This window comes from Carcharodon carcharias, chromosome 2, assembly GCF_017639515.1.
Source record: "Carcharodon carcharias isolate sCarCar2 chromosome 2, sCarCar2.pri, whole genome shotgun sequence".
Taxonomy (NCBI): domain Eukaryota; kingdom Metazoa; phylum Chordata; class Chondrichthyes; order Lamniformes; family Lamnidae; genus Carcharodon; species Carcharodon carcharias.
The window spans coordinates 226,620,075-226,647,402 of NC_054468.1; the positions used below are offsets into that span (position 1 = coordinate 226,620,075).

At 46.5% G+C, this 27,328-nt stretch overlaps 2 protein-coding genes across 6 annotated transcripts in view; both read left to right on the top strand.

Moving 5' to 3' along the window:
- ccdc28a (coiled-coil domain containing 28A) overlaps positions 1–7,716 on the top strand; it is a 29,489-nt gene extending 21,773 nt beyond the window's left edge. For 2 of the 5 annotated variants that reach the window (XM_041182757.1, XM_041182761.1), the window contains exons 4-6: positions 400–554; positions 1,427–1,449; positions 2,724–4,985. In XM_041182757.1, coding sequence (XP_041038691.1) covers positions 400–554; positions 1,427–1,449; positions 2,724–2,778 — 233 coding nt within the window. In that variant the 3' untranslated portion in view covers positions 2,779–4,985. Of the gene's footprint in view, positions 1–399; positions 555–1,426; positions 1,450–2,723; positions 4,986–5,441 lie in introns of those variants that run through there. The other 3 variants (XM_041182758.1, XM_041182759.1, XM_041182760.1) reach the window with 3 other exon arrangements.
- The window catches only part of LOC121288853 (epithelial cell-transforming sequence 2 oncogene-like), a 48,638-nt gene continuing 28,196 nt past the window's right edge, over positions 6,887–27,328 (top strand). Inside the window, exons 1-9 of the mRNA XM_041207646.1 lie at positions 6,887–7,019; positions 10,124–10,185; positions 14,825–15,229; positions 17,597–17,709; positions 18,979–19,141; positions 22,112–22,355; positions 24,230–24,366; positions 24,501–24,628; positions 26,960–27,083. Coding sequence (XP_041063580.1) covers positions 6,887–7,019; positions 10,124–10,185; positions 14,825–15,229; positions 17,597–17,709; positions 18,979–19,141; positions 22,112–22,355; positions 24,230–24,366; positions 24,501–24,628; positions 26,960–27,083 — 1,509 coding nt within the window. The remainder of the gene's footprint in view (positions 7,020–10,123; positions 10,186–14,824; positions 15,230–17,596; positions 17,710–18,978; positions 19,142–22,111; positions 22,356–24,229; positions 24,367–24,500; positions 24,629–26,959; positions 27,084–27,328) is intronic.

Consider the following 27,328-nt stretch of genomic DNA (forward strand, 5'->3'; position numbering starts at 1 on the left):
CAGTGATTTTCCAGCTAGGTCTCTGGATGAATCCTGGAAGTACAGGCATTGTGGCTGAACAGCAGATGTAATATACTTGGATTTTCAAAAGGCCTTCGATACGGTACGCATTATAGGTTCCTGGCTAAGGAACTTTCGAGAAACAAGTAGCAAAATGGATAGCAAAAAGTAACGAAGACAGAGGTAAGGGTTAAAGGAAATTGGTTTAACTTGCAGAAGTTGGGAACCATTGTTCCACAGGGATTAATGCTAGGATCACTCTTGTTCATCATTCACAATTAATTAATTTGGCCCCACTCATCACCCTGTTCCCAGCTTCCAATGTTTTTTGTCTTTCTAATCGTTGCACTCCACGTCTCTTGACTCTTGGGGGCTTGTTTGTTTTCTCTGTTGTCGCAGGCAACGAGTGTTCCATCGAGCAGATGGAGCACGTGCGTGAGATGCAGGAGAAGCTAGCTCGCCTGCACTTTGACCTTTACAGTGACCTCGACGAGCCCGTGGAGGAACAGAGGAACATAGCTCGGGACATGCACCTGGACAAATTGCTAACCAACGTAAGTCACACTCAAAAGTGGCCAACTCTGCTGGGTTTGAAATGTTAGGGTCAAGCGGGAGCAAGGAGAGGGATGAAAAGAAAGAGAGCCCCTGTTGCCACACTCTCCTAGTGGATTGGCTGATTGATCCAATGAGTGCCTGAATCACCAAACCCTGCAAGGTCACAGGTTTAATAGGGCTAATTGATCTCAGCGATTGGATTGCTACAATTGGCACTGGTGTCCTTGAACTAGGGAAGGAGATAAATCTCACAGGGCACTTTTCCCTATGCACCATAGGAGGGGTGCTGCCTGAGTTGTTCACTTCATCCACTTCCCAGTTTTTCTAGTACAGTGTAGATAATTAGGGTAAAAACCCAATTGGTTCATTACTGGGGAAAGAAACCTCCCGTCCTGATCTAGTCTGGGCCTATATGTGACTGCAGTCCCACAGCCATGCAATTGACTCTCATCTGCCCTCGGAAGTGTCCTAGCAAACCACTCACTTGTGTCAAACCCTCACAGTGCAGTGGTTGAAGATTGTGGCTCACCATTACCGCCACCTTCTCAGGGTGACTAGGGATGGGCAATAAATACCAATTGTTACCAGTAGTGCCCACAATCAAAGAATTAATTTTTATAAAAAGACAAACCTCCAGTCTTGTCCAGCCACAATTTCAGCTGCTGTCTCAATCACAACCATGTTTGTGTTTTGTGCTTTGAGATTCCTACCTGTGCTCAGACTGCGCTGGGAAATCGCCCGGTCCCTGCTGCATGTACTGAAGAGGTCACATTTTGCTTGTGCACTGAGAACTTTGCAGGGTTTAGCCAGTCAGGGTGTAGTAGTTCCAAGTCCTATGATCAGATATTTGTTTTCCTTTTCTCTCCTGCAGTTGGAGGAGCTGAGCTCTTCGATGTATCCTTCAGCATGTGTGTTGAGCTGTTTTGAGTTACAATGCAGCAGAAATGAACAAGATGGTGCCCAGTGTAGGGGAAAGAAAAGCTTGCCTTTCTATAGCACCTTTCGTGACCTCAGGATGTCCCAGAGTATTTTCAGAGCTTTAACACTTCTTAAAGGGCAGTTGCTGTTGTAAGCTAGATCCCACAAACAGCTGTGTGATGATGACCCCAGGTAATCTGTGCTGTTTACTAGGACCCGAGGGCACAGCCTCAGAGTAAAGGGAAGACCTTTTAGAAAAGAGGTGAGGAGAAACTTCTTTAGCCACAGAGTGGTGAATCTATGGAATTCATTGCCACAGAAAGCTTTGGAGGCCAGGTCATTGAGTGTATTTAAGACCGAGATAGATAGGTTCTTGATTGGTAAGGGGATCAAAGATTACGGAGAGAAGGTGGGAGAATGAGGTTGAGAAACTTTATCAGCCATGATTGAATGGCGGAGCAGACTCGATGGGCCGAATGGCCTAATTTCTGCTCCTATGTCTTATGGTCTTACGGGATAAACATTGGTCAGGCTTCCCTCCCCAAAAAAAGTATCTTTTCCTGATGTCAGCTTTTTCCCCCCCTCTTTTAGCGGTGTTTACTTTTTTTCTCTTTTCCTCTCTGCTGTGTGATATTCCAGGTTAACGTGAGCAGGCAATCTGCTCCCCAACCCTGCTCTGTAATTCTGTAATGCAGCTAGATCAGCTCAATGGGAACCTTGTTGCAGATTTGAATCGGAGTGCTAGAATTCAGACTGCAGAGATGGGTCAGGGGGACGTTTAAGATGGTGGACATTGGATCAAGTCTGAAGAGGGGAGACTGCAGAATGGGGACTAAGCTGAAGACCTGGAAGCTGAACCAGACTGGGAGGGGCAGGGGGGGTGGGAATGGGATATGGTTGAGTTATACACTTTGTCATCATGCTGGATAATCATTAGACCCAATATTAACGGAGAAAGCAAATCCTGGAATCACAGCTGTATTGCTGCTTCCATTTGTATGGCCCTGGGATCTTAATGGAGTTAAGATCCGTGTGGTGGACCAGGTTCAAGGGATGAATGGCCTACTCTTATTGGCTCCTCTTAAGCACATGACATGATATCAAATGGTTACCAAAGACCAATACAAAAACCAGGAAGAACTCTACATTCATATATAGACATCAAAGATGGGGGAGGGATGGCTGGGGAAGGTGAATGTGAAGCATTGAATTCTTGGTTATATTCATCCTTAACCCATCATTTATTTCAGCCAAAAACTAAATTTGGCAGATAATCAAGATGTCCCAAGAGCATCCACCTCCTGAAAGAACAGGTGGGAAGTCTGTGTATAACACCATGCAAATGCCAATTCACAATAGCAGTTGATTAGGAAATTGCAGCATGGTGCTCCTTTATTATGGACATTGTTCTCTGGATCTGCCCTTTTGTACTTAATACTTCTCAGTGGACGTTCTGGAAGCCACTTTTGTGAAGAACGGAGCAGTTCCCACCGATTATTACTGCTGTTGCTGTGCTCATCTTCACCTGTCTGGTCAGCATTGCACCCAGAAAAGCAACTACTGTTCTCAAACTTGAGTGTGTTTTGCAAGAGTGGGATGAATCAGTTGTATAATGGTTGATTGTTGTGTTTAACTGGCTGGTGTACTTGGCAATGGTCCTCCTTGATTTTATTTTGGAGTGGTTGGTGGGTGAAATCTGCTGCTGTGGGAGGATGTGTGGCACCTAGGGGAGATGCCGCGTAGGTCTCTGATAACAGCCATAACGCACAACGTGTTGGCAGCGGCTTCCAGGGAAATTCGAGGCAAATTTATGACAGGAAAGTGAAGTAGCACCGGACGGTTTGGAATATTTTATATTGCTAATTGCGGAGATCTTCACTCGGGTTGAAACCACCATTCATTCGAACTTTGGAAGCCCCCGTTTGGAAGGTGCTGTCGGACTCCCATCATTGCGCTTTAAAACGTTCCACAGAGCTCCATGTCCAGTGGTCCCAGAATGGGAGCCAACTGGGGAACTGCCGCTTCTGTCAGACCACATCCCGACCTAATTGTAGCCTCTAGTGTGGCTGCTTTGCTGCTGTTGACCAGCCAATGTAGAGCAGCAGCCCAACCACGTGGCCCAAGGATAAGAGCTGGCGCTGAATGGAACCTCCGCTGGCTTCCTTGGCTTGTCCTGATTCACGTTGGCCGCAGCCATGCAGGCCTTGCCCCAGTTGAATTGTGGAAGCACAGTGCTCCAACACTGCGTGGTGAGGGTTCCCATGCTGTGACTGGGTTTGGGGGTGGGAAGGAGAAAGAAACCATCTTGAGCAATCAGTGAAGGATTCTCGTAAACCCCACCAGTTCTCAGACCACCACCAAAATCCTTGTCCTTTGTCAGGTAACTTACCAAGTACTAATTATGGGTTTAACTGACTGTGTCATTTAAGTAGATGGCTGCTGCCTTAATGAAAAGATTCTGGTGGGGGTGGTAAAGAAATCAAAATTGTGAGATCCCTGATTGAAATGATTTAAACTCCCAACAAGTGGAAGGACAGTTTTTTTTTTAAAAAAAAGACTGTCTTGTTTTAAAATGTCTTTTCTGTGTTATAGCGGCTTTCCCAGCAAAGCCTCGCTAACAGTATCCTTGATCGTGCTAAAGGTGGAAGTCACTTTGTGTGGAAGTGAGAAGGTGCCTCGCCCTCTGCTTTTCTTTCCTCCACCTCTTCCTGCCACTCACCCCCACAAACGGGAGTTTGTGTGACTCCTGCGGGACGCGTCAGGGTACAGGAGAGGGGTGAGCCCCACGAGCAGGCTGGCTCATCACCCGCTGGTGTTCGTTGGCATCCAACAGGGAAAGGGCTGAATGAATCCGGTGATTGCTGGGGCCAGACATCCTAATTTTCTCTCACTCCATTCACCATAATGCTTTACTGAGCTTCGGCAGCCGATACATGCTGTTGGTGTACCAGTGAAATCCAAGTTTTATTGCACATTACTGTGTTTACAATTCATGCAAGTGCAATTGTGGAAGAGTCCCAATTACTTACTCTGCCCTGGAGATTGTGAGTGAGCATGTGTGTATGTGTGTGTGTGTACCTATCTGCACGGATATGTATAGTATCTTTCAAATGTGCCACCTATTTTATATCAAAAGTGCAGTGTGAATAGCAATTTTATTTTAATTTTCTGTAAGGTGGTCCTTTGAGTTGGGAGAGTTGTCCAATTACAAACGATCCTGAAGTTGGAATGGAGGTCACCTGGCAAACTGAGCATGGCTAACCTTAAACTCGGACAGCCCAATGAGAGGTTTAGCTGCTCAAACTGAAGCATGGTGCTTGCAAGTTAGACATGAGGTGAGGGAATGATCGCCAGTCTGCTTGCTAGATGCAGCACAGGCAGGGGATGGGGTCTGATCCATGCAGCACTGCTCCCGCTGGTTTGTTTCTTGTCTGTTCTTGCTGTCTGTATGCTGCAGGCTCATATCAGGTTATTGCATAATGAAGCATTAAAATTAAATGTGTTTGACTCTCCTTTTTGAGTTTTATCTTTGGTTCCCTGTGTCCGCACCCAGTGCATGAGACGAAACCATCACCAGATGCAGCATGTGGGTCAAACAACAACTTACATTTATATGGTGCCTTTAATGTAACTTAACATTAGGGAGGTCGTTGCTGGCATACTGGCATGTAGAATGTGTAACCAAAACATCACAATCTAGCCTTTTCTCATCCTGGATGATGCCTGTTCTACTGTGTGTTTCCAGTATTTTCTCTTATTTCTGATTCTCTGCATATTTATATTCTCCTAAACTGCAGTTAGGCTTCATGGTCTTAAAGGGACTTTGATCATGGAGCACTGCATTATTGTTCCATGTGGTACAATATTCTGGTCTTTACATGGTATCCTATGGCTTACCATGAGCAATAACAGGAGAAATTTGAAACTAATATGAGTAATATTGCTGAAGATTTTCATCTTGTACACAGGGCAAATGCAAGGATGCCAAATTTCAAACAGTAAAAACAAATTATACAACAGGAGAAAAGGTTGTTGATTGATGGGATGTCGACCCTGGCTGAGGTGTTGCCATGGAGAAAGCAACGGGGCAAGGGGACTATAGCCTCATCAAGCTCCCGAATCATTTTAAAAAGGCACAAGGCTTGAACATATTCCTTTTGTTTGCAGAGATTGGGACCCTGCATATGAATGTTTGTCGCTTCTAGCATAAATGAGCCACGTTCCAAACATGACTGCTTATCCTACGTTGGCTGTTATTGTAGCTATTAGCACACTCAGGATTGTTCAGCAAGTGCTGCCCAATCATGGAATCACATCTAACAGACATTTTATTTTGGGTTTTGTGAGCCCGGGCTGTTTGATTACAGCCTGTACACTGCCTATTCTGAACAATCGTAGGAACACGCTGTTTGATTCAATCAGCCAATTGCTGGTATGTATTAATAATGTATACATTAAAAAAATGAATGTTACACTATGTATTACACTTTGCAATTTAATGTAGATTAATTTTGATATGGATATTTACTGCATAACATGTTTTGGCAGAAAGAAGAAGCAATGAGAGTATAAGCTCAATGGAAAGGCACTAAAGGGTTTCCCAAGTCCTAGAATCCTACAGTGTAGGAGATCATTCAGCACATTGTGTTTGTGTTGGCTTTCTGAGAGAGCTATCTGATTAGTCCCACTGCACTACTCATTCCCTGTAGGTCTGCAAATTTTCCCTTTTTAAACACATGGCTCTCTCACTTTGAGAACTGGCAGCTAAAGCAAAACAAGAAAAGCAAACTGTATTTTAGATTTTACAAGTCAAAGAGTAAGGAGGGAATCATCAGTCTTTGCATTGCAAGCAAGCAGTTTTGTATGCTTGATTACAAAAAGGAATTGACAACTTGCAGCATAGATTGATCAGAAACTATAGTTATAGGGGAGAGGATGCAATACTGGGACCATTTCACCTGAAGATGAAAACCCGTCCGCTGAAGTTCTACCACACCCCCCCTCCCCCAGCTCACTGATATCACCCAAGGTTTCCGGAAGTATTACAAAACTTGCCGTATTTTGGAGCGCTGTCAACCCAGCTCTGGTTTCCATACTATAAAAAGGATATTGAGGTGCTGGAGAAAGTGCAAAAAAAAAGACTCGCAAGGGTCTTGTGAATATCAAATCTATGAGCTTATACCTTTTGGAAAAAACTGAACAAGCTGGGGCTTTTTTTTCTCTGGTAAATAGGAAACTGAGGGGAGACCTGATAGAGGCCTTTAAGAATGTGAAGGTGGATTTAGAGGATAGATGTAGAGAAGATGCATTAACTTGCGAAGGAGTCCAAATTTAAGGGTTGGAAATATGAAAGTCAACCAGTAAATCCAATGGGGAATTCAGGTGAAAGTTCTTTACCTAGAGAGTGGTGAGAATGTGGAAATCGCTACTACCAGGAGTGGCTGAGGTGAATAGTGTAGATGTTTCGAAAGGGAAGGTAGATAAACAACAGGAACAAAAGGTTTTGCTGATGGGGTTAGATGAAGAGGAGGCTTGTATAAATGCAGGTGGGCTGAATGGCCTGCTGCTTTGATGTATAGCCTCTGTAATTTGTGAATAGTGAGAGTGTTAGAGGACACTGAACAGATCCGTGTAGAATTCCATCAACGAAGTCACTAAGTTGCCTAACCATTCATCATTTATGATCACTTTCTGCTATTTGTTTTGACCCGACGCGCCATGTATCTACGATAAAAGTGAATATTAAAATAACAAAACTGCTTCAGGTGCCACGAGTTTCTATGCAGTGGCTTGACCGTTATAAATGAATATTTGCCAGCCAATTTGAACACCTCATGGTCTCTCAGACCGCATTCAGCTGAATGACCAGGTCCTGCCACAACTGGTGTTAAGATGTGGCATGTTGACAGGAGGCTAGAAAAACCTCCCTGAGCAGCACCACAGGATCTTTCTAATCCACTGGGCAGCTGGGTTGGGGCTTAGGTTGCTTTCAAATGAAATGTTAATTTCTAATAATAATTTGCGGTTTATTCTGTTCAGGCTATATTGATTGGGGCTGGGTGGCGTGGGGATGGTAAGGGAGTGGTTGGGAGTGATATGAGGGGGATAAAAGAAATGGGGTTGGGAATGACGTGAGAAGATTGGGATGGGGATTGAAAGAGACTTTTGCAATAAAGATACTAATTTCACCCCAAACGTTTTGTGGATGTCTGCTCATGTTTAATAAAAATGCCATGTAAAGTTTTTGTTTTCTTTATTTATTCTCCCATTTATTTCTTATTCCCTCTCCGGTTTGCACTGCCTGGCAAAATGGTGGAAGCAGATTCATTTGCAACTTTCAAAAGGGAATTAGATATACACTTAGAGGAAAACTTTGCAAGATTTTTGAGTGGGTAGCTGAGCCGTGAAACTAATGGCCAGACAGCTTCCCCAGTCTTGGAATTATCCAGTCTCAGCTACGAAAGAAAGACTTGCAATTATATAGCGCATTTCACGACCCTGTGATGCTCAATACGCTTTCCAGCTATTGAAGTACTTTTTGAAATATACTCATTGGAAACACTGCAATCTCCCATGGACAGCAATGTGATAATGACCAGGTAATCTGTTTTAGTGATGCTAAGTGAGGGATAACTTGGAAATAGTATCAAAGAATCATTTTACATCCACCTGAGAGAACAGGCAGGGGCCTCGAATTAATGTCTCATCTAAGAGCTGTCACCTCCAACAATGTAGCACTCCCTTTATACTGCACTGGCACATTGGGCTAGATATTTCTGCTCAGGCCCTGGAGTGGGGTTTGAACTCCACTTGATTTAGAGCTGAGTGTGCTAACCAGTGTGTCATGGCTGACGCTACACTTATGAAATCATTATAGACGGGAAGGGAGAAATCCACCAGGGCTCCTGCCCTTGTTAGAATGACCTTTGGGTGAAAAGGTGGTTGCACTTGTTTGAATTACTTCCCTCCATAGCCAAGGAGGGTTCACGTCTCACCTGTAAATAATGTGCTGGGGGACACCTGGTGCACAAGCAACTGAGACCCAGCAGGAAGGCAATGAATTCTTGAGAGGTTAAGCAGGAAGAAACACCAGCAATCAGGTTACAACGCCTCTCCAAATAGCCATCCAACACCACCAACACAAGGTCCAGAACAAGGCCATGCAGACCAGCACATCCTAGCTTGCTATCCAGTGGAAAATCTGAAGTGCAAAGATCTCCCCAAGGCCATGCAGACCAGCACATCCTAGCTTGCTATCCAGTGGAAAATCTGAAGTGCAAAGATCTCCCTTGATCTATACCCTATTCCAAGAGGCCCCCACCCCACCCCCCAGACAATCCAGGAGGATCAGCAGCCGTATTCAAGATGGAATACCCGGTTGGGATTCCCACTCCTGAACAGCATCCAGTGGTCCCCGCCAAAGGCAATTCAAATTGCAGTGGGTGGTGAGGTTGAAAATTTCAATCATGCCATCCTCCATGGCCACAGGATTGAGGATGACTTGCTTCCACTCCACTTTGGTGCATTCTGAGATGGCGAATAAGCCCAATGTAAGATCTACAGACTTGGCAACATGCGGGGCAAATGGTGCTTGAAAGGTTGGGTAAGTGGATTGCTTGGAGGTTTGTGCACTCCCTCCAATGACTTGACTTCACCTCCGCACACCCCAGGTGAAGCCTCTCGATGTGTTGAGAAGCCTTCTCTCCAGCATGTGTCTCAATATTGATGTCGAGGTGCCTGAGTTCCCGAGCTATGTTGGTGATGCAGCATTCAGATGTGTCATTGTTGGGATTGTTCATGAGGGCCCTGAGATTCTAGGTCCCAAACTTAATCTTGATGAGTGGAAGAGCCCTGTGCACAATTGTTTTTTAACAAGGGGCGATGATTGCATGCCGACTATCACATGGTCTTGGCAGACAGGGCCTTGGTCCAATAGCAGAGTTGACTGGGGGCCAGGCTGTACTGTGAGACATGTCTGTGCATGATCATAACTGTGGAATGGATGAAATAATACTGAAGGTACCCCATTACTGAGGAACCAAAGCCTAGCAAGGAATCAACACCATCGGGATAAGAAGGACCAACAGCATCCCACCAGAAAGTAACTTGCCTTTCACAGAATTGTACCGTATAGTGCAGAAGAAGGCCATTCGGCTCACTATACCTGTGCTGGCTCTCAGGAAGAACTATTCCACTTAGTCCCATTTCCTCTACTCCTTTCACACAGTTCCACAAATCTTTCCTTTGCAATTATGTCCCCAAATCTCTTTCACTATTGAATCTGCTTCGACCGCCCTCTGAGGCATCACTTTCTGGATTGCAGCAAAACAAACTGAAAATCAATGCCAATGTTTATCTCTCCTGTCTGAATTTGGTAGAGAATTTGCTGGCCTTGAAAAGGCATCGCAGTGCTCCAGGGAGACAAGAGTCGGCTGATAAGAGTTTGCGTGGAAAATCACCTGCTGCATTGAGTTTCACTTGTGTTTAGTTGCCCTGGTGACATAGCCTGCACACATACAGAGAGGGCTTAAACTGCGGAGGACTAGCTGCAGAAAGGGTAAGAAATCGAAGTTTGTGGTTCAGCTTCCCGCTTCAAACTATCAACAAAGGTGCTGAGTTTCTTTTTTAGGAGCCTTTTGTTGTTTGACAGGTTTACTGAAACATGCTGAATCCGAGAAAATTCCTCAATATGAGTTTGAGTGGGTGGAACTCGTAAACCAAATTCCTTATATGGTTCTCATTTATTTTTGAGTTTGTGTGCTGAGTGAACTTCAATCAGAAACACAGAGAAAATTAAGTTCTGGCTAATTTGTGGTGATTGATGTTATAAGAAAGACCTTTTTCCTCCTGTAAATCTACATGGCAAAGGGGGAGTGTTTTCTGTCAGGAGAGTTATTAAAACAGAGAAGGGCAAATCACACTAGATGCAACAGGCTGTCGCTATCAGCCCACTTGCCTTAAACTTTAAATCCACATTTAATATAAGACATTGGTTCAGCCCTAGCTGGAGTATTGTATCCAGTTCTGGGCTCTGCACTTTAGGAAGGGTGTGAAGGCATTAGAGCGGGTGCAGAAAAGGTTTACAAAAATAGTTCCAGGGATGAGGGACTTAGTTACTTTGATAGGTTGGAGAAGCTGGGCCTTAGAGAAGGTTGAGAGGAGACTGGAAAGAGGCATTCAAAAATCATGTGGGGTCTGGACAAAGTAGCTAGAGAGAAACTGTTCCCGTTGACAGAAGAGTCGAGAACCAAAGGACACAAGATTTAAGGTGGCTGGCAAAAGAGTCGAAGGCGACATGAGGAAAAGCTTTTTTACGCAGCGAGTGGTTAGGATCTGGAACGCACTGCCTGAGAGTGTCGGAGGAGGCAGGTTCAATCATGGCTTTCAAACGGGATCTGGATCATTATCCGAAGAGAAATAAATGAAACGTTATGGGGAGTGGGATTACGTGAATTGTTCTTTCAGTGGGCTGGCACAGATGTAATGGGTCAAATGGCCTCCTGTGCTGTACGCATTCTGTGATTAGATTCAAGCCCAAGAGCTGCCTTATTGAAGAGTTTATCTTATTGAAGCAAGATTCTGATGGGGTTTTTAAAATTCATTCAGGGGATGTGGTCATCGCTGGCTGGGCCAGCATTTATTGTTCATCCCTAGTTGCCCTTGAGAAGGTGGTGGTGAGCTGCCTTCTTGAACCGCTGCAGCCTACAGCGCTGTTAGGGAGGGAGTTCCAGGATTTTGACCCTGTGACAGTGAAGGAACAGCAATATAATTCCAAGTCGGAATGGTGAGTGACTTGGAGGGGAACTTCCAGCTGGTGGTGTTCCCATCTACGTGCTGCCCTTGTCCTTCTAGGTGGTAGTGGTTGTGGGTTTGAAAGGTTTGATAGGGTGGGTGCTGAGAGATTGTTCCCCCTGGCTGGGGAGTCTAAAACACAGGGGGCACAGTCTCAGGATAAAGGGCTGATCAATTAGGACTGAGATGGGGAGAAACTTCTCCACTAAAAAGTTGTGCATCTTTGCAATTCTTTACCCCAGAGGGTTGTGTCTGTCAGGGAATCGAGGCTTAGGAGTAACTAAGTGGGAGCTGAGGCAGAAGATCAGCCCGGATCATATTGCATGATGGAGCAGACTTGAGGGCCATATGGTCTCCTCCTGCTCCCATCTCTTATGCTTGTCATGTCTGGGATAACCCTGCTTGCTGCTGTATTAATACTCAGCAGGTCAAGAGGCTCTGCGTTTAGTCCCAGGCACTGGGGTGAGTGACCTGTCTCCCCGAAACATATTTGAGTGTGTGGAGAGATTGGACTTGTGGGTGATGTGACTGTGGTGGAATAGCAGGTTGGCACCCACTGGCACGGCACATTTGTGAAAAGCTGCCTGTTTGGAGAGTCTTGTGTCCAGGAGAAAAGTGACAGAACAAACAAACTTTGAAATTGTCCCATCTCTGGCTGCTGTGGTAAGGGCTTCCTGGGAGACGGTGGTGGACTGGTAATGCCTTTAGACCAGAGCTCCAGACTAATGCTCTGGGGACATGGGTTCAAATCCCACCATGGCAGCTGGTGGAGTTTAAATTCAATTAATAAATCTGGAATAAAAAGCTAGTCCAGTAATGGTGACCATGAAACAATCATTCCAGTGAAGCTCAATGCAAACTGGAGGAACAGCACCTCATCTTCTGACTAGGCACTTTACAGCCTTCTGGACCTTAAATTGAATTCAACAATTTCAGTTCATGAACTCTCTCCTCCATCCCCACCCCCTTTTTCCAATAATTTATAATCTTTTTTTACAAATATATTTTTCTTTTCCCACCTATTTTAAAATTTATTTCGATCTATTATTTCATCTCCACCTTTTAGCCCATTTTGATCCCTTCTCCCCACCCCACCCCCACTAGGGCCATCTGCCACTAGCTTGCTACCCTTAATGTCCCCATTAGCACATTCCTTAGATAATATCACCACCATCAACACCCCTTTGTCCTTTTGTCTATGACATCTTTGGCAGTCTCTTCTTGGCCTCCATCTATCACTGGCCCTCTATCCAGCTCTACCTGTCCCACCCCCCTCTACCAACTTATATTTCATTTCATTTCTATATGTCTTAGTTCTGATGAAGGGTCATACAGACTCGAAACGTCAACTGTATCCCTCTCCGCAGATGCTGTCAGACCTGCTGAGTTTTTCCAGGTATTTTTGTTTTTGTTCTAGATTTCCAGCATCTGCAGTATTTTGCTTTTATCAAACTATCATTGATTGGCGGAAGACCCCATCTGGTTCACTAATGTCCTTTAAGGAAGGAAATCTGCTGTCCTTACCTGGTCTGGCCTACACGTGACTCCAGACCCCACAGCAACGTGGTTGACTCTGAAATGACCTAGCAAGCTGCTCAGTTAGGGATGGGCAACAAATTCAGTGATGCCAGCATCCAGTAAAAGAAAATTTAAATTTAAAATGTGTGGTGGGAAGTCTGGATCTTGGCGATCCTGTGTTTAAACCAACTGCAAAGATAAACTTTAACGAAGGAGAAGAGAGGCAGATCCCCTGAGTATGCTCCTGTTTCCCAATTCCACCCCACCCCAGCTCCTCTCCTGCAAGGTTTGACTGAGACACGACCCCAAGGTGGTATATGAGCTCAGTAGAGCCAGAGCAAGGCTTATTGCTGGGTGATTTCCTCTCACAGAGAGCAGGTTCTTTCATAACTCCCTCATTCTCTTCTGGAAGGTATTGATCCTGCTCCTGGATGAGGGTAATTATGACCCACATTAGCCCATCCACCCAGTAAAGACCTACAGCTCCCAATCCTCTGAGAGTCAAGCTGGGCACCTCACCCACGCTTCACCTGCGAGCCTCAGTTTCAATCAGCTATTCGACCCTGGGTTGTTTCACGTTATGGCCGAGCCTGACCTTTCTGCCCTTCCTGGGGTGGGGGTGGGGGGGGGGGGGTGGTGGGGATAAGTTCTTGGGGCTTTAAGCAAAGGTCACAATGGGGTCTTTTTAATTTTGCAGGGATGGGGAAGCTGGTACCGTCACGTGGGCCCCTTGGTATAAATGGGCAGGTTGCACCACACCATATTTCCGAGACTGGAGCCTTTTCGGTGGGCCGTGGGTTATCCCACCACAGGGGGGCATGGTAGGCACATCCAGTCCTCACAAGGCATCCACACGCTTCCTATCGAAGGCAGAAAAATAACCCGAATTGAATAAATGGTTTGATGGGGGAAGGGATTGGGTGGGGTCTGGAAGGAGAGACTGAGGAGCGGCCAATAACCTTCCTCATCCAACCTCCATCGTGTCAGTCAAAGGCTTGGATTTTCCAGCCCTGCCAGGGTGTGATCTCCGGGGCGGGGGGTTTGCAGTGGCCCAGCCAAAATTCCATTGGCTTTCGGCAAGACCGGACCATCCCAGTGGTGGGCAGGAATGGAAAATCCCACCCAATGTCTTGAGGGGATTTGAATTGAAGGGGTGTGGAGAGGAATTCCCTCCTCTCTGAGAGACAACGACCAGGCGCTAGGCTCTGCTCTATTGCTGTCACATAGGAACAGGAGGAGGCCATTCAGCCCCTCGAGCCTGTTCCATGAGATTATGGATGACCGGTATCTTAACTCTATCCCACCCACGTTGGTTCCATGATCTCTTTATGACTAATGAAAAGCTTATCAACCCAGCTTTAACATTGAATCTCAACTCCCGCAGCCGTTTGGGGGAGAAAGTTCCGGATTTCCACTACCCATCGGGTGAAGAAGTTCTTCCTGACATCACCCCTGAATGGCCTCGCTCTAGTTTTGAGGCCATGCCTCTTTGTTCTGGACTCCACCCTCCCCGGTCCCCATCCCCCAACCTCGAGAGAAGGAATAGTTTCTCTCCGCCAACTCCTTTGATCATCTTAAACAACTCAATTCTTTTTCCTCACTTGTGGGATGTGGGCTTCGCTGGCTGGGCCAGCATTTATTGCCCATCCCTAATTGCCCTTGAGAAGGTGGTGGTGAGCTGCCTTCTTGAGCCGCTGCAGTCCATGTGGTGCAGGTACACCCACAGTGCTGTTAGGGAGGGAATTCCAGGATTTTGACCCAGCGACAGTGAAGGAACTGTGATATATTTCCAGGTCAGAATGGTGAGTGGCTTGGAGGGGAATTTGGAAGGTATTGATCCTGCTCCTGGATGAGGGTAATTATGACCCACATTAGCCCATCCACCCAGTAAAGACCTACAGCTCCCAATCCTCTGAGAGTCAAGCTGGGCACGGTGGTATTCCCATGTGTCTGCTGCCCTTGTCCTTCAAGGTGGTAGATATCTTTCTTTCTCTTATTATCTTGAGGGTGGTAGCTCAGTCTGTCTGATATTCTTGACCAGCTTGAACCAGCGCCTATAGCAGAGGAGGAGGAATCAGACAGCAACAGCAAAAGGCTTGTGGCCCCTGGGGATATTTTTACTTTGCTGTTAGTCTCCTTTCCTGAATGTATTGACGATGTATTTCTCACAGGCTGTAAGTCCCCGGACACTGAGCGGGCTGTGGGGGTGAGAGGTTTGCGACAGAAGCTGGCATCACAGAAAGTGCCCAGTCCCATGACAACAATGCTCACCAGCTTGAGGACCTCCCTGCATGGCATCAGAAGGTGGGAGACGGAGTCTATGGGTCCGCACCACAGCCAATCGCAAGCTCTCGGGAGAGGCTCCAGCTTGGACCCGGCCGGGATTAGCCAGCAAACCAGACTCAGCACATGGACACCAGTGATACACAGGAAAGCAAACCAGCAGGTGAATTATCGATTCGGTCACATGTTGTCATGCTGCCTTTGGTTTATTAATGAATCTGTTTTTACAACATCAACAAATAAATTGTCTCCTTTGATTTTATATTTTTCCCTCCAATTTCAAATCTCCTCAGATCTGCTTGTCATGTTCTGGCTTTTGATTAGATTCTTCCTGTTTTCAAACCGACTCTTTCTTGAGCCTTGTTGCAGGTTGGTCTTTCAGTTTAGTTGAATTTTCTGACATGCCTGTACAGTACTGAGGGAGTGCTACATACTGTCAGAGGGTCAGTACTAAGGGAGTGCTACACACTGTCGGAGGGTCAGTACTGAGGGAGCACTGCATGGTCAGAGGGTCAGCACTGAGGGAGAACTGCACTGATGGAGGGTCAGTACTGAGGGAGTGCTACACACTGTCAGAGGGTCAATACTGAGGGAGTGCTACACACTGTCGGAGGGTCAGTACTGAGGGAGCACTGCATGGTCAGAGGGTCAGTACTGAGGGAGCACTGCACTGATGGAGGGTCAGTACTGAGGGAGCACTGCACTGATGGAGGGTCAGAACTGAGGGAGCACTGCACCGTCAGAGCAGCAGTACAGAGGGAGTGCTGCACTGTCGGAGGGTCAGTACTGAGGGAGTGCTGCACTCTATCAGAGGGTCAGTACTGAGGGAGTGCTGCACTGATGGAGGGTCAGTACTGAGGGAGTGCTGCACTCTATCGGAGGGTCAGTACTGAGGGAGTGCTGCACTGACGGAGGGTCAGTACTGAGGGAGTGCTGCACTGTCGGAGGGTCAGTACTGAGGGAGTGCTGCACAGTCAGAGGGTCAGTACTGAGGGAGAGCTGCACTCTATCGGAGGGTCAGTACTGAGGGAGTGCTGCACTGTTTCAAGTATTGTCTTTCAGGTGAGATGTTAGAGCGAGGTCCCACAGAAGGTTAGAGTTTGAGGAGCTTGGGTGGTTGTAGGACAGGTGAAGGGATGGGAGACGTAGGAGTGAGATGATGAGGGTAGTTGAGTGCAAGAATATGAATTTTAAATTTGATGTGTTTGAAGTTCTAGGTCAGTGAACACAGGTGATGGGTGAACAGGTGGGTGTTAGATTACAGGCAGCGGAGATTTGATGGAGCTCGGGTTTACAGAGAGTGAGAGGGTGCAAACTACCACTGCTGTACCGGCCGGCATGTGATAGTAGCTGTAGTATGTACTGAAAGCAATGAGGGGCAGGATATAAATACTGCATCTCAACCTTGAGCACAAATGAGAGATGGTCTGGAGCAGTGAGTTACTTTCTCTCTGACAATAACAGAGGCTGCTGATGTGACCTTATGCATTTTGGTTGAATGATCTTTCGCTGTTTCTAAAATGTTGTCATGCTCAAAGATTCTTGGAGCTGGGGGCTACAGTCTTTTGAAGAGTGCCCCTAGTTTATGGTTAAGCCACTGTCAACTCAGTTTGTGTATTTGTATTTGATACAAGAGCTCCCCCTGTAGGTCTGACTGCTCATTACACCCCCCTGTGCTGTGAGCTCCCTCTACTGGTGCCAACCCTCACTACACCATTGAATGCTGAATACTGTAAATTAAACACAAAACAAAAACAGAATTACCTGGAAAAACTCAGCAGGTCTGGCAACATCGGCCACCCTGCTCTCTTGCCCACATGTCTGTCCTTGGCTTGCTGCATTGTTCCAGTGAAGCCCAACGCAAACTGGAGGAACAACACCTCATCTTCCGACTAGGGACTTTACAGCCTTCCGGACTGAATATTGAATTCAACAACTTTAGGTCGTAAGCTCCGTCCCCCATCCCCACCCCCTTTCTGTTTCCCCCTTCCCCTTTTTTTTCCAATAAATTATAAAGATTTTCCTTTTCCCACCTATTTCCATTATATAAAAAAAAAACCCCACTAGAGCTATACCTTGAGTGCCCTACCATCCATTCTTAATTAGCACATTCGTTTAGATAATATCACCAACTTTAATTTTAACAACTATGTGTTCTATTGTACTATTGTCATTGACATCTTTTGATGATCTGCTTCTATCACTGCTTGTTTGTCCCTACAACCACACCCCCCCAACCACCCCCCCCACTTCTTTGTCTCTCTATCTCTCCGCCCCCCACACACACACCTTAAACCAGCTTATATTTCAACTCTTTCTTGGACTGGAACGCAAGTTCTGTCGAAGGGTCATGAGGACTCGAAACGTCAACTCTTTTCTTCTCTGCTGATGCTGCCAGACCTGCTGAGTTTTTCCAGGTAATTCTGTTTTTGTTTTGGATTTCCAGCATCCGCAGTTTTTTTGTTTTTATCACTGTAAATTAAATGTCTTACCAATAACACAGTGTGCAGTGAATATTCTCCTCTTGCAGCTCTTTGATGAGAGGGTGACTCTTGTGAGTCATTGGTTTGACCTATGGACTGATAAGCAGAGGAGACGGTTTCTACGCAGTGTCCTAACACGTTGCAGTAAATCACAACTCAAGTAAGTGTGAACAAAAATACTAAGGCAAAGCTGAGAACTCAAGCGTAATCCAGGTGTCACTGCAGAGGTGGTCATTTAAATTATTTTTGCTTTGAATGTGTTGCTTCCGTCGTGTGTTTCATTTTCCTGGTCGTGTTCGCACGAATCCCTGAGGCAGATGTTGTCGGAGGGGCAGCGCAGACGGAAAAAAATGTCCCGTTCGAACAGGTTTATCGCTGGCCCCAGTGAACTCCTTTTCCTTCTCTCCGGACTCGTCCGAGGTGGACAGGCGTCTCACCAGAACACGTGGAGCGAGAGAGACAAAAGGGGCACTTAGCCCAATCCAATCTGTCCTCCCACAGACGATGGATGTCAGTTGCTCATCCAGAGGCAGATGAAGCAAACGCTTACATCTGTTTCCACTGCACCTTCTCCCAGGAACAGCTCACCAGCCTGAAGCTATAGTTTGAGGGGCCCCACTCCACCTCCAGCACAACTGACCAGGAAACTCTTCTACTCTCACTGCCTGTCAGGGGCCTATTGGGCTGGTTTATAGTCAACCAGTTTGGCCACGTTATGAATGCATCTTCCATGACCATCAAGTCCTGGAGTGGGACTTGAACCCAAAGCAGAGGCAGGGACATTACTCACTGCACCACGAGGCCTCCTAGAGACTTTGCTGGTCACTTTTAATCTACTGAGGGAAAGGCCTATATAATAACCAAGAGAGATAATCAGTAAAATCTCCGGCCTGTTCACCTCATGGTCCAGGTAAGCATTGTCCCCTGAGAGATATTTGATCAGCATAGTCTATAATATCAGCTCCCAACTCACCCTCCATCAGACTGAGGGGTGACCTAATTGAGGAGTTTAAAGTAATCAAAGGATTCAATGGGATAAATACAGAGAAACTATTTCCTTTGTTTTGGGTGGTTGGTGGGTGGTGTTGTGGGTGGGGGGAGTCCAGAGCATAATCTTAAAATTAGAGCTAGACTGCTCAGGGTTAACATCAGGAAACCCTTCCTCACACAAAGGGCAGTGGAAATCTGGGATTCCCCAGGCTCTGGATGGTGAGGGTCAATTGGGGCCTTCAGCACTGAGATTGACAGGTCGGGGGAGTGAGGGATAGGGAATTAAAGCAGCTAAATGGAGTTAAGATGCAGATCAGTCATGGTTAATTAAACGTCAGGGCAGGTTTGAGGGGCTGAATAGTTTCCTTCTGCTCCTAGTGTTGTTACATTAATGGCTTGTTACCTACTGAGTGGTAATTGGGGCTTTGTGTCCACGCAGGTTTATCCAGGACTGGTTTACCGAGACTGTCCCGGTCGCTAGACTGGATTTCACCACCATCCTGCCACGATTCCTGTCGCTTTACATCTTCTCGTTCCTGAATCCGAGAGAGCTGTGCTCCGTATCCCAGGTCAGCTGGTACTGGAGGTTCCTGTCAGAGCAGGTCAGCCTTTCCACGTGACGCTTTCAGAAAGTCTGCGCTCCTGCAGAATCTGGCAGGGGGTGGGGGGAGGGGGCGCGGGGTGAGGTGGTCATTTGCAAATGGTTATTCATACAGAGGAGATTCCACAGTGTCAGTCCACAACCCTCCAGTTATCGGCTCCGCCATACTGACGCTTGTTGTGAAGGGTCACCATATCCCAAATAGCGATCAAACTCCCTCGACCCTCTGAATAACGCGAAATGTGTGAGTGACGACTCATTCTGGGATAGGAATCTTCGAACAGTTCTGGAGATGGCAGTAGAGGGGGACACCCTTTGGCTCATTGTCTCACTCCAGCAGTCCCAGAGTAACAGCACAACCCCTAAGCTCTTTGGTGCCACAGAAAGGGTGGTGGGGGGGGTCAGGGTGGGGTGGGGGGAGGGTGGGGAAGAGGCTTCAAGCTAGTCTTTGTCAACATCCCACAGCCAAGGATGTCCAGTGAGAGAGAGAGGGGGGCAGTAAATCTGTTGTACAGGCCACAGGAGGTGTGGAACTAGTCTACACCTGGCTGCCTACCTGTGCTTGGGGAATCATTCCATTATAAGTTGTGAGTGTACTTCACAAAGATTCACCACAAAGTGATGCTTGAGATAGTTACAGTCGATTGTCACTCAAAGTAATCTCTTCCTGACCCTGATTTGAAAATGGATGATGTAGATTCGTATGATTAAAGTGTCACATGGATAAATCATCAGCCCGCCTCCCTCCCCCGCAAAAAGTATGAATTTTTGAACTCTTCCAAAGAGCTAGCACAGCCACAATGGGCTGAATGGCCTCCTGTGCTGTACAATTCTGTAGTCCGAGTTGAAGGATTTCAGTGTGAAGAACTGAAAGTTTTAGCCGAACAGTGAATAAACATTAATTGTACAGTAACTGTCATCACAAACGCAGAGGGCTTCAGTACAACAGAGCAGAAATACTCTGAGGAAGGCTGGAGAATAAACCAGTTTACTGGTAACTCGGGGGAGCAAGCAGTTAGTATTGACTCCTGGAGTTGATGCCTGTCTTGCTGAATCTGGAGTACCCAGGATTGTGCCCTTGATTTGCAGACAACAATTTTGGCTGTGCCTGCACAACGGGGCATTGATCAGGGACTGGGTATCTGCTCACATAGAGATTGAGAGATCTGAGGGACAGCCATGCTAGAATACTCATACACACATTCTTCAGGCTGTATTTGTGGAGAGGCGGAAGCAGCTTCTGGCCTGGGGGAGATTGGGTTTGTATCGTTTGTGTGTACAGTGACATCATATACCACATCGGGCATTACAGCTCCAATCAGAGTCTGATCCTTGAAATATCATCAATAGGATGTAACATACTCTGTATCTCATATGCAGGGACTCTCTCTCTTTCTCTCCCTGCTTCTTGTGCACTCTCTCAGTCTCTCACACACAATCTATCCATCTGATACCCTCAATTTCTTGCTCTTTAACTTGCTTAAAACTCCCCCTTTCTCCCTACTCTCCACCTCTCAATTTCACACACTTAACACTTTTACCTCTCCTCCATGCGTCTGCACTTTCTCCTGATCAGCCTCACTCTCTTTCTTTCCCAGTCTTACCTTCACTCTCTCCACTCTATTTCCCACACCCTCCCTCCCTTCCTCAACCTCTCACTCTTTCCTTCCCGCTATCTCACACTCTCCCTCCCTTCCCCAACCTCTCTCGCTCTTTCTTTCCCGCTCTCTCACACTCTCCATCCCTTCCCCAACCTCTCTCGCTCTTTCTTTCCCGCTCTCTCACACCCTCCCTTCCCCAACCTCTCTCATTCTTTCCTTCCCACTATCTCACACCCTCCCTTCCCCAACCTGTCTCGCTCTTTCTTTCCCGCACTCACACTCTCCCTCCCTTCCCCAACCTCTCTCGCTCTTTCTTTCCCACTCTCTCACACTCTCCCTCCCTTCCCCAACCTCTCTCGCTCTTTCCTTCCCGCTCTCTCACACCCTCCCTTCCCCAACGTCTCTCGCTCTTTCTTTCCCATTCTCTCACACTCTCCCTCCCTTCTCCAACCTCTCTCGCTCTTTCCTTCCCGCTCTCTCACACTCTCCCTCCCTTCCCCAGCCTCTCTCCCTGTCTTTCTCCTTCATTCTCTCATCCTGTGATTACAATAATGCACATAATCCATCATCTTTAACTGTTTGAATTGCCTGAGTGAAGAAAAGGTTTACACATCTTGGTTTAATATATCAGGGCTGTGTACATTAACATTAAGATTATTACAGTGTTTTGTGAAGATTTCCAATAAAACTATAAATCTGAAGGGATTTACACCCACAGCAAGGACAGCTCAGAAAAGGCATTACCCCCGATAAGGCAAGTTGATGTGTTGGTGTTCCCAGTGTGAATGAAGGTGGTCAAGGACAATGTGGGTGTAAGACAGGTTCCAATTCCCTCAAATGATCGTCCATTGACCCTGTCCCCTCCCTCGGCATTGAGGGATCACAGAATCTCCAGTTAGATTTGCGCTGCCAATGAACACAAGGATTAGGAACAGGAATAGACCATTCAGCCATCGTGTCTGGTCTGCGTTCGATAAGATCCTGGCTGATGGGATTGAGGCTTTAATTCCACTTTCCTGCCTACCCCCCATAACCCTTGACTCCCCCTGTCAATGAAAAATCTGCCTAACTCAGCCTTGAATAGATCCACTGCTCTCTGGGGAAGAGAATTCCAAAGGTTAACAACCTCCTGAGAGAAAAAGATTCTTCTCATCTCCGTCTTAAACGGGGGGACCCTTTATGTTTAAACTGTGTCTCCTAGTTCTGGACTCCCCATCAAGGGGAAACATCCTCTCAGCACTGACCCTGTCAAACCTTCCCCCACGCCCCCCTCAGAATCTTATATGTTTCAATATCATCTCTCATTCTTCTAAACTCCAATGAGCCATGGAATCATCATTACATGTGAACATCTCATTGTGTTTTGGCAGGACTGCCTGTGGATGCCCAAGTGTGTGAAGCAAGGCTGGTTCCTGCCCTACACACCCCCAGACCATGAATATGGTGCATGGAAACGCCATTATGTGGCGTGTGCCTGTAGTCTGGACTACCTCACACCCTTGGAGACAGCCAAAATCTATGGAGTCCTTGAAGAACCCAAAGAGATCACAGAGGAGAGGTGGAATGAAAAGTTTCTAAGGAGACTAATCCAGGACAGACTGGCCCGACAGAAGAGTGAGTACAACTGAGATATCTTGTGAACTTGCCCCCTCAGCTGGTGCCTCTGACTTCTCCCCTCCCCTCCATGCGAGGCTGAGTCATGATGGAGTTTTGCTTCCTCCCCTACCTCACTCTAGTGACCTCCTCCGCGTTTGAGCTGAGACAGTGAGGAGGCCAATAGGGTCAAATCTGCCAAATTGGATTGGTCGCTTGCTATGCATCTCCCCCAGGAGTAAACTGCTGTTGCTTGGAGCCACTCCTGCCAGGAGATCTGCTATCACGGTTTGCCACGCTGGTCTGTCTTGCACCATCCCCACACACCCACAGTAGCTCGCCTGCAACCACCCTGTGACTTCTGTCATCCAACTAAGCCTAGGTTGACCCCTCTTTCTGCTGCCCTCCACATTGCCCTCTAGGAGAGGTCGCTGTAGATTTACGGCTTTGAGTAAATGGCTAAAATACTGACATCTTCTTTTCTGGATGTCACTTTTAGAGTTTGTTTTTTTAGCTCTTGCAATTTCAGGCACCTCTTCATTTATCTTGTGGTCTGTGTATGGATTTTTAAACATACATCTTAGCAGCCATGTTTCAAAGACCCCTATTTTCTTCCACAGGTCTTTACTTATCACAAACTGTGGAAACAAAATTGGAGAGAGCTGTCCAACAGGCAGCTGATCCAATAATCTTAACTTTACAGTATGGTCCAAAGCCAGAATTAGACCCACGTGTGCTACCAAGCTGTTTGACCCACTGCTAGACAATGCTGTCTCCTCCCTCAGCTGATACTAAACACATGGGTTTCCAGCAAGGGTTCAGTGAGTAGCAACTAGCGGCCGGAGCTCTGACAGATTTTACTTATCCGCTCCTGGGTTAATTTCTCTCCGGAAAGTTCCACAGAGAGAGAGAGGAGTTAAACCTGTGATCTCAGGGCAGAAGAGAAGGAAGCTGGAACCGGCCTCAATGTCTCCAGCCTGGGCTAAGGGACAGGTAAGAAGCAGCGTTCTCCTGCTGGTTAGGTGGAGGCACCTTCCAACTTGACTGCAATACCTCCCGGGGCTCTCACTCAGCCGTGGGTGACATTGACACATGTTCTCTGTGTATTTGTAATGTAGCAGCTAAACAGGTTAGTACCCACAGAATAGATATATCCATCAATTGCAAAATATACTCCATGCTTTATTTCAAACTGTCGCAGTTGCCTCATGATGTTGAGGTATTATTCAGAGAGACTATGTTATATATAAGTTCCAGCCTCCAAGAAATCTGTATTTCTCCAATTCTGGCCTCTTGTGAATCCTCACTTACTTTAGCTCACTGGGTCATAAGCTCTGGATTTCCCTCCCTAAGCCTCTCCACTTCTCTCTCTCCTCCTTTAAGATGCACCTTAAGACCGACCTCTCTGACTAAGCTTTTGATTACCTACCCTAATAGCTCCTTATGTGGCTTGTTGTCAGATTTCTGTGGCTCATTTACACTTGCTACAAGCTACATATATTCATACTCAGGGACCTGTCTTCTGCAGGCAAAAGAAACATGTCCAAGCATTGTTCCTTTTTTGCATTAAACAAAAGCCTGGGGGACAATAGCTCTCTGGTGCATTCTCCATCGCTATGCCTTAACCAGAGTTGATTCGCCAACCAATCAGCAATCTTTTCTCATGCAGTATAAATTGTTGCTCACTGTGAAATTTGGTATTCTTGCATCTATCCTGATGAGTGCAAGGTGAAAAGCTTTGACAGCATGTCACTTTTTTCATCAATACTCAAGTGACTATTTGTCAAACTTCAGTTTGATAATGCTTCTGTGCAGTGTCTTGGGTCGCTCTCGTACATCCAAATGCACTTTACAGCACTTTATGACGCTCTGCTTCTCACCTGTTAATCTTTCAGAGGAATCTCTGAGGACACGACCCCCTTGGTTGAGTGGGAGATGGAATTCTCCTCGGTGTGATACAAGACATCACATCAGCAGGTCCCAGACAAGCCTGGAGGACCCTCGACTGAGCACCACATTACTGCAGCTCACGGTAACACCAAGTAAAGTGGGACTCCTCTTAAAGAGGCATTCCACAGTTCATCTAGGGTTTGGGTGGTGCAGTAAGCAATACGTTCATGGTCTACACATGTGCCATTGTTGAACTCCTCTGTTGTTTTACTCCAGGATAAAAAGCTCCACATAAATGTGACCCTTTCCCAGCTCCTGAGGGAAGAGATCAAATCCTCGGCTGTGTGGACGCCAGCACTGGAGAAACAGCGTGTCCTGCGATCACTCGGATCGCTGCATACCAGGTCAGTAAAGGAGCACTGAGCAGATTGACTGGGTTAGTTGTATTTCTCTGGAACCATGTTGGCTGTGTTGCGCACTATCAAGAGGCTGGCTGCTATTGACGTAGGCCGTCAGGGTGTGTGTGTGTGTGTGTGTGTGTGTGTGTGTGCGTGTGTGTGTGTTCCCGCGTCCGAGTGACAACATCGCAGGTAAAGAGGTAATAATATCCTCTGAGGTCGGAGGGTAAACACACCCAGGAACCTAAGTTAGGTAGGATTGTGAAGAGGACTTAAGGAGGCTACAAAGGGACATAGATAGGTCAAGTGGATGGGCAAAAATTTGGCAGATGGGAGTAAAATGTGGCCACAAGAAGTTGGTTTGCAGATACAGCGAGTGATTAGGAAGGCAAATGGAATATTGGTGTTTATTGTGAGGGGAATGGAATATAAAAGTAGGGATGTTTTGCTGCAGTTGGTGAGACCACATCTAGAGAGCTGTTTACAGATTTGGTCTCCTTGTTAAAGAAAGGATATGAATGAGTTAGAAGCAGTTCAGAGAAGATTCACTGAACTGAAGTCTGGGATGAGGGAATTATCTTATGAGGAAAGGTTGGACAGGTTGGGCCTGTATCCATTGCAGTTTAGAAGATTGAGAGGTGATCTTATTGAAACATATAAGATCCTGAGGGGACCTATCAGGGTGGATGCTGAGAAGATGTGTCCCCTTATGGAAGAGTCTAGAACAAGGGCACATAGCTTAAAAATAAGGGGTCTGCCATTTAAAATGACACGAGGAGAAATTTTTTCTCTCAGAGATTTGTGTGCCTGTGGAAGTCTCTTCCCCCAAGAGCACTGGGGGCTGGGTCAATGAATATGTTTAAGGCTGAGTTATTTGGACTCTGGACTAACAAGGGAGTCAAAGGTTATTGGGGGTAGGCGGAATATGGAGTTGAGGCCACAATCAGATCAGACCCATGATCTTATTGAATGGCGGAGCAGGCTCGAGGGGCTGAATGGCCTACTCCTTTGTATGTTGGCATGTAATTTGTATGTTCGCATGTAAGTTCAAATGGAAAAGCAGAATCATAGAATGGTTATAGTACAGGAGGCCTTTTAGCCTGTCACACCCATGTCAGCTCTCTACAAGAGCAACCCCTCTAATCCCACTCTCCTGTCTTTTCCCTCCAGTCTGTAATTATTTTCACTTCAGATAATTATCCAATTCCCTTTTGAAAGCCGTGATTGAACCCACCTCCATCCCCGCTCTCAGGCAGTGCGTTCCAGACCCTAAACACTCAGTGCATGGAAAAGTTTTTTTGTCATGTGGCTTTTGGTTCAGATGCCAATCACCTTAAATCTCTGATTCTCAACTCCTCTACCAGAGGGAACAGTTTCTCTCTACCCTCCCCTACCAAGATCCCTCACGATTTTGAAAACCTCTATCAAGTCTCCTCCCAACCTTCACTTCTCCAAGGAGAACAGCCCCGGTTTCTCCAATCTATCCTCACAACCAAAGCCTCTCAACTCTGGAACCATTCTCGTGAATCTTTGCTGCACCCTCTCTAAAGCCTTCACATACTTCACAGAACTGGACACAATATTCCAGTTGAGGAGGAACCAGTGTTTTTTTATATAAAGGTTCATTAAAACTTCCTTGCTTGTACGCTCTGTGCTTCTATTTATAAAGGACAAGAATGGAAAAGTTAAGGAAAATGTATGAATTTGGAATCACAAAGTATTACCGTGCACCAAAGCTCTTTTGATTACCTGATTGGTTGATTTTTTTTTTATCCGAGTTGTTTACTTAATTTAATTTAATTGCTTTTTGATCTTCAATGGTCAGATAAACTGTCCAAGGCCAAAGCCTCACCTTGAGGCAGTACTGAGTTATACCATCCCCAACTCCCAGATTCCATTACCCACCTCTGTCGAAATATCTGATTTCATGGGAACAGGAGGAGGCCATTCAGCCCCTCAAGCTTGGATCTACCGTTTAATTAGATCATGGCTGATCTGAATCTTAACTCCATTTAAGCCTCCCCAGTTTGTATCTCTTCATACCCTTAGCTATCAAAATTCTGTGGATCTCAGTTTTGACCAACTGGTCCCCACATCCCCCACCCCCAGACTCAACAGCTTTCTGGAGGGTGGGGAGAGAGTTCCAGATTTCCACCCCACACTGCCCCTGGCCTTGCCTGAAACAATGCTTTCTGACATCACCCCTGACTCTAACTTTAAGTTCTGCCTCCTTGTTCTGGACTCCACCACCCCCCACCCAACCAGAGGAAATAGTGTGGGGTGGGGTTGGGGGTCAGGGGGCAGAAGACAATTGAGTCTTTCTCGATTTATTTGCAGGAAGAACTTGGCTGGAGGTGGGTCCTATCCTGTATTACCTCACAGCGAAGCCGCTCGATCAGTGAATAACAGCTCGGACCAACCGCAGGTTGTCCTCATATCATCCAGGATTCCAGCCTGGGAGGTAAAGGGTACAGTTTTGCCCCAATCGGGGAAATTCTGGAAGCGGTGAGGGGGGTGAGGTGGGGGGGGGTGGGGTGAGGTTTGTGGGTGAATGGAGATAGGAGGATCCGGCAATTGGGAATTGAATGTGGTGATAATTGTTCCTGAGGCCTGGATTAGGGATTTGGATAACGCGCAGGTGGGTGAGAGTCAGGAGCTCAGACAACCCCCTAAGAGCTGAGGGATCAGGAAAGTGAAAGCATTTCA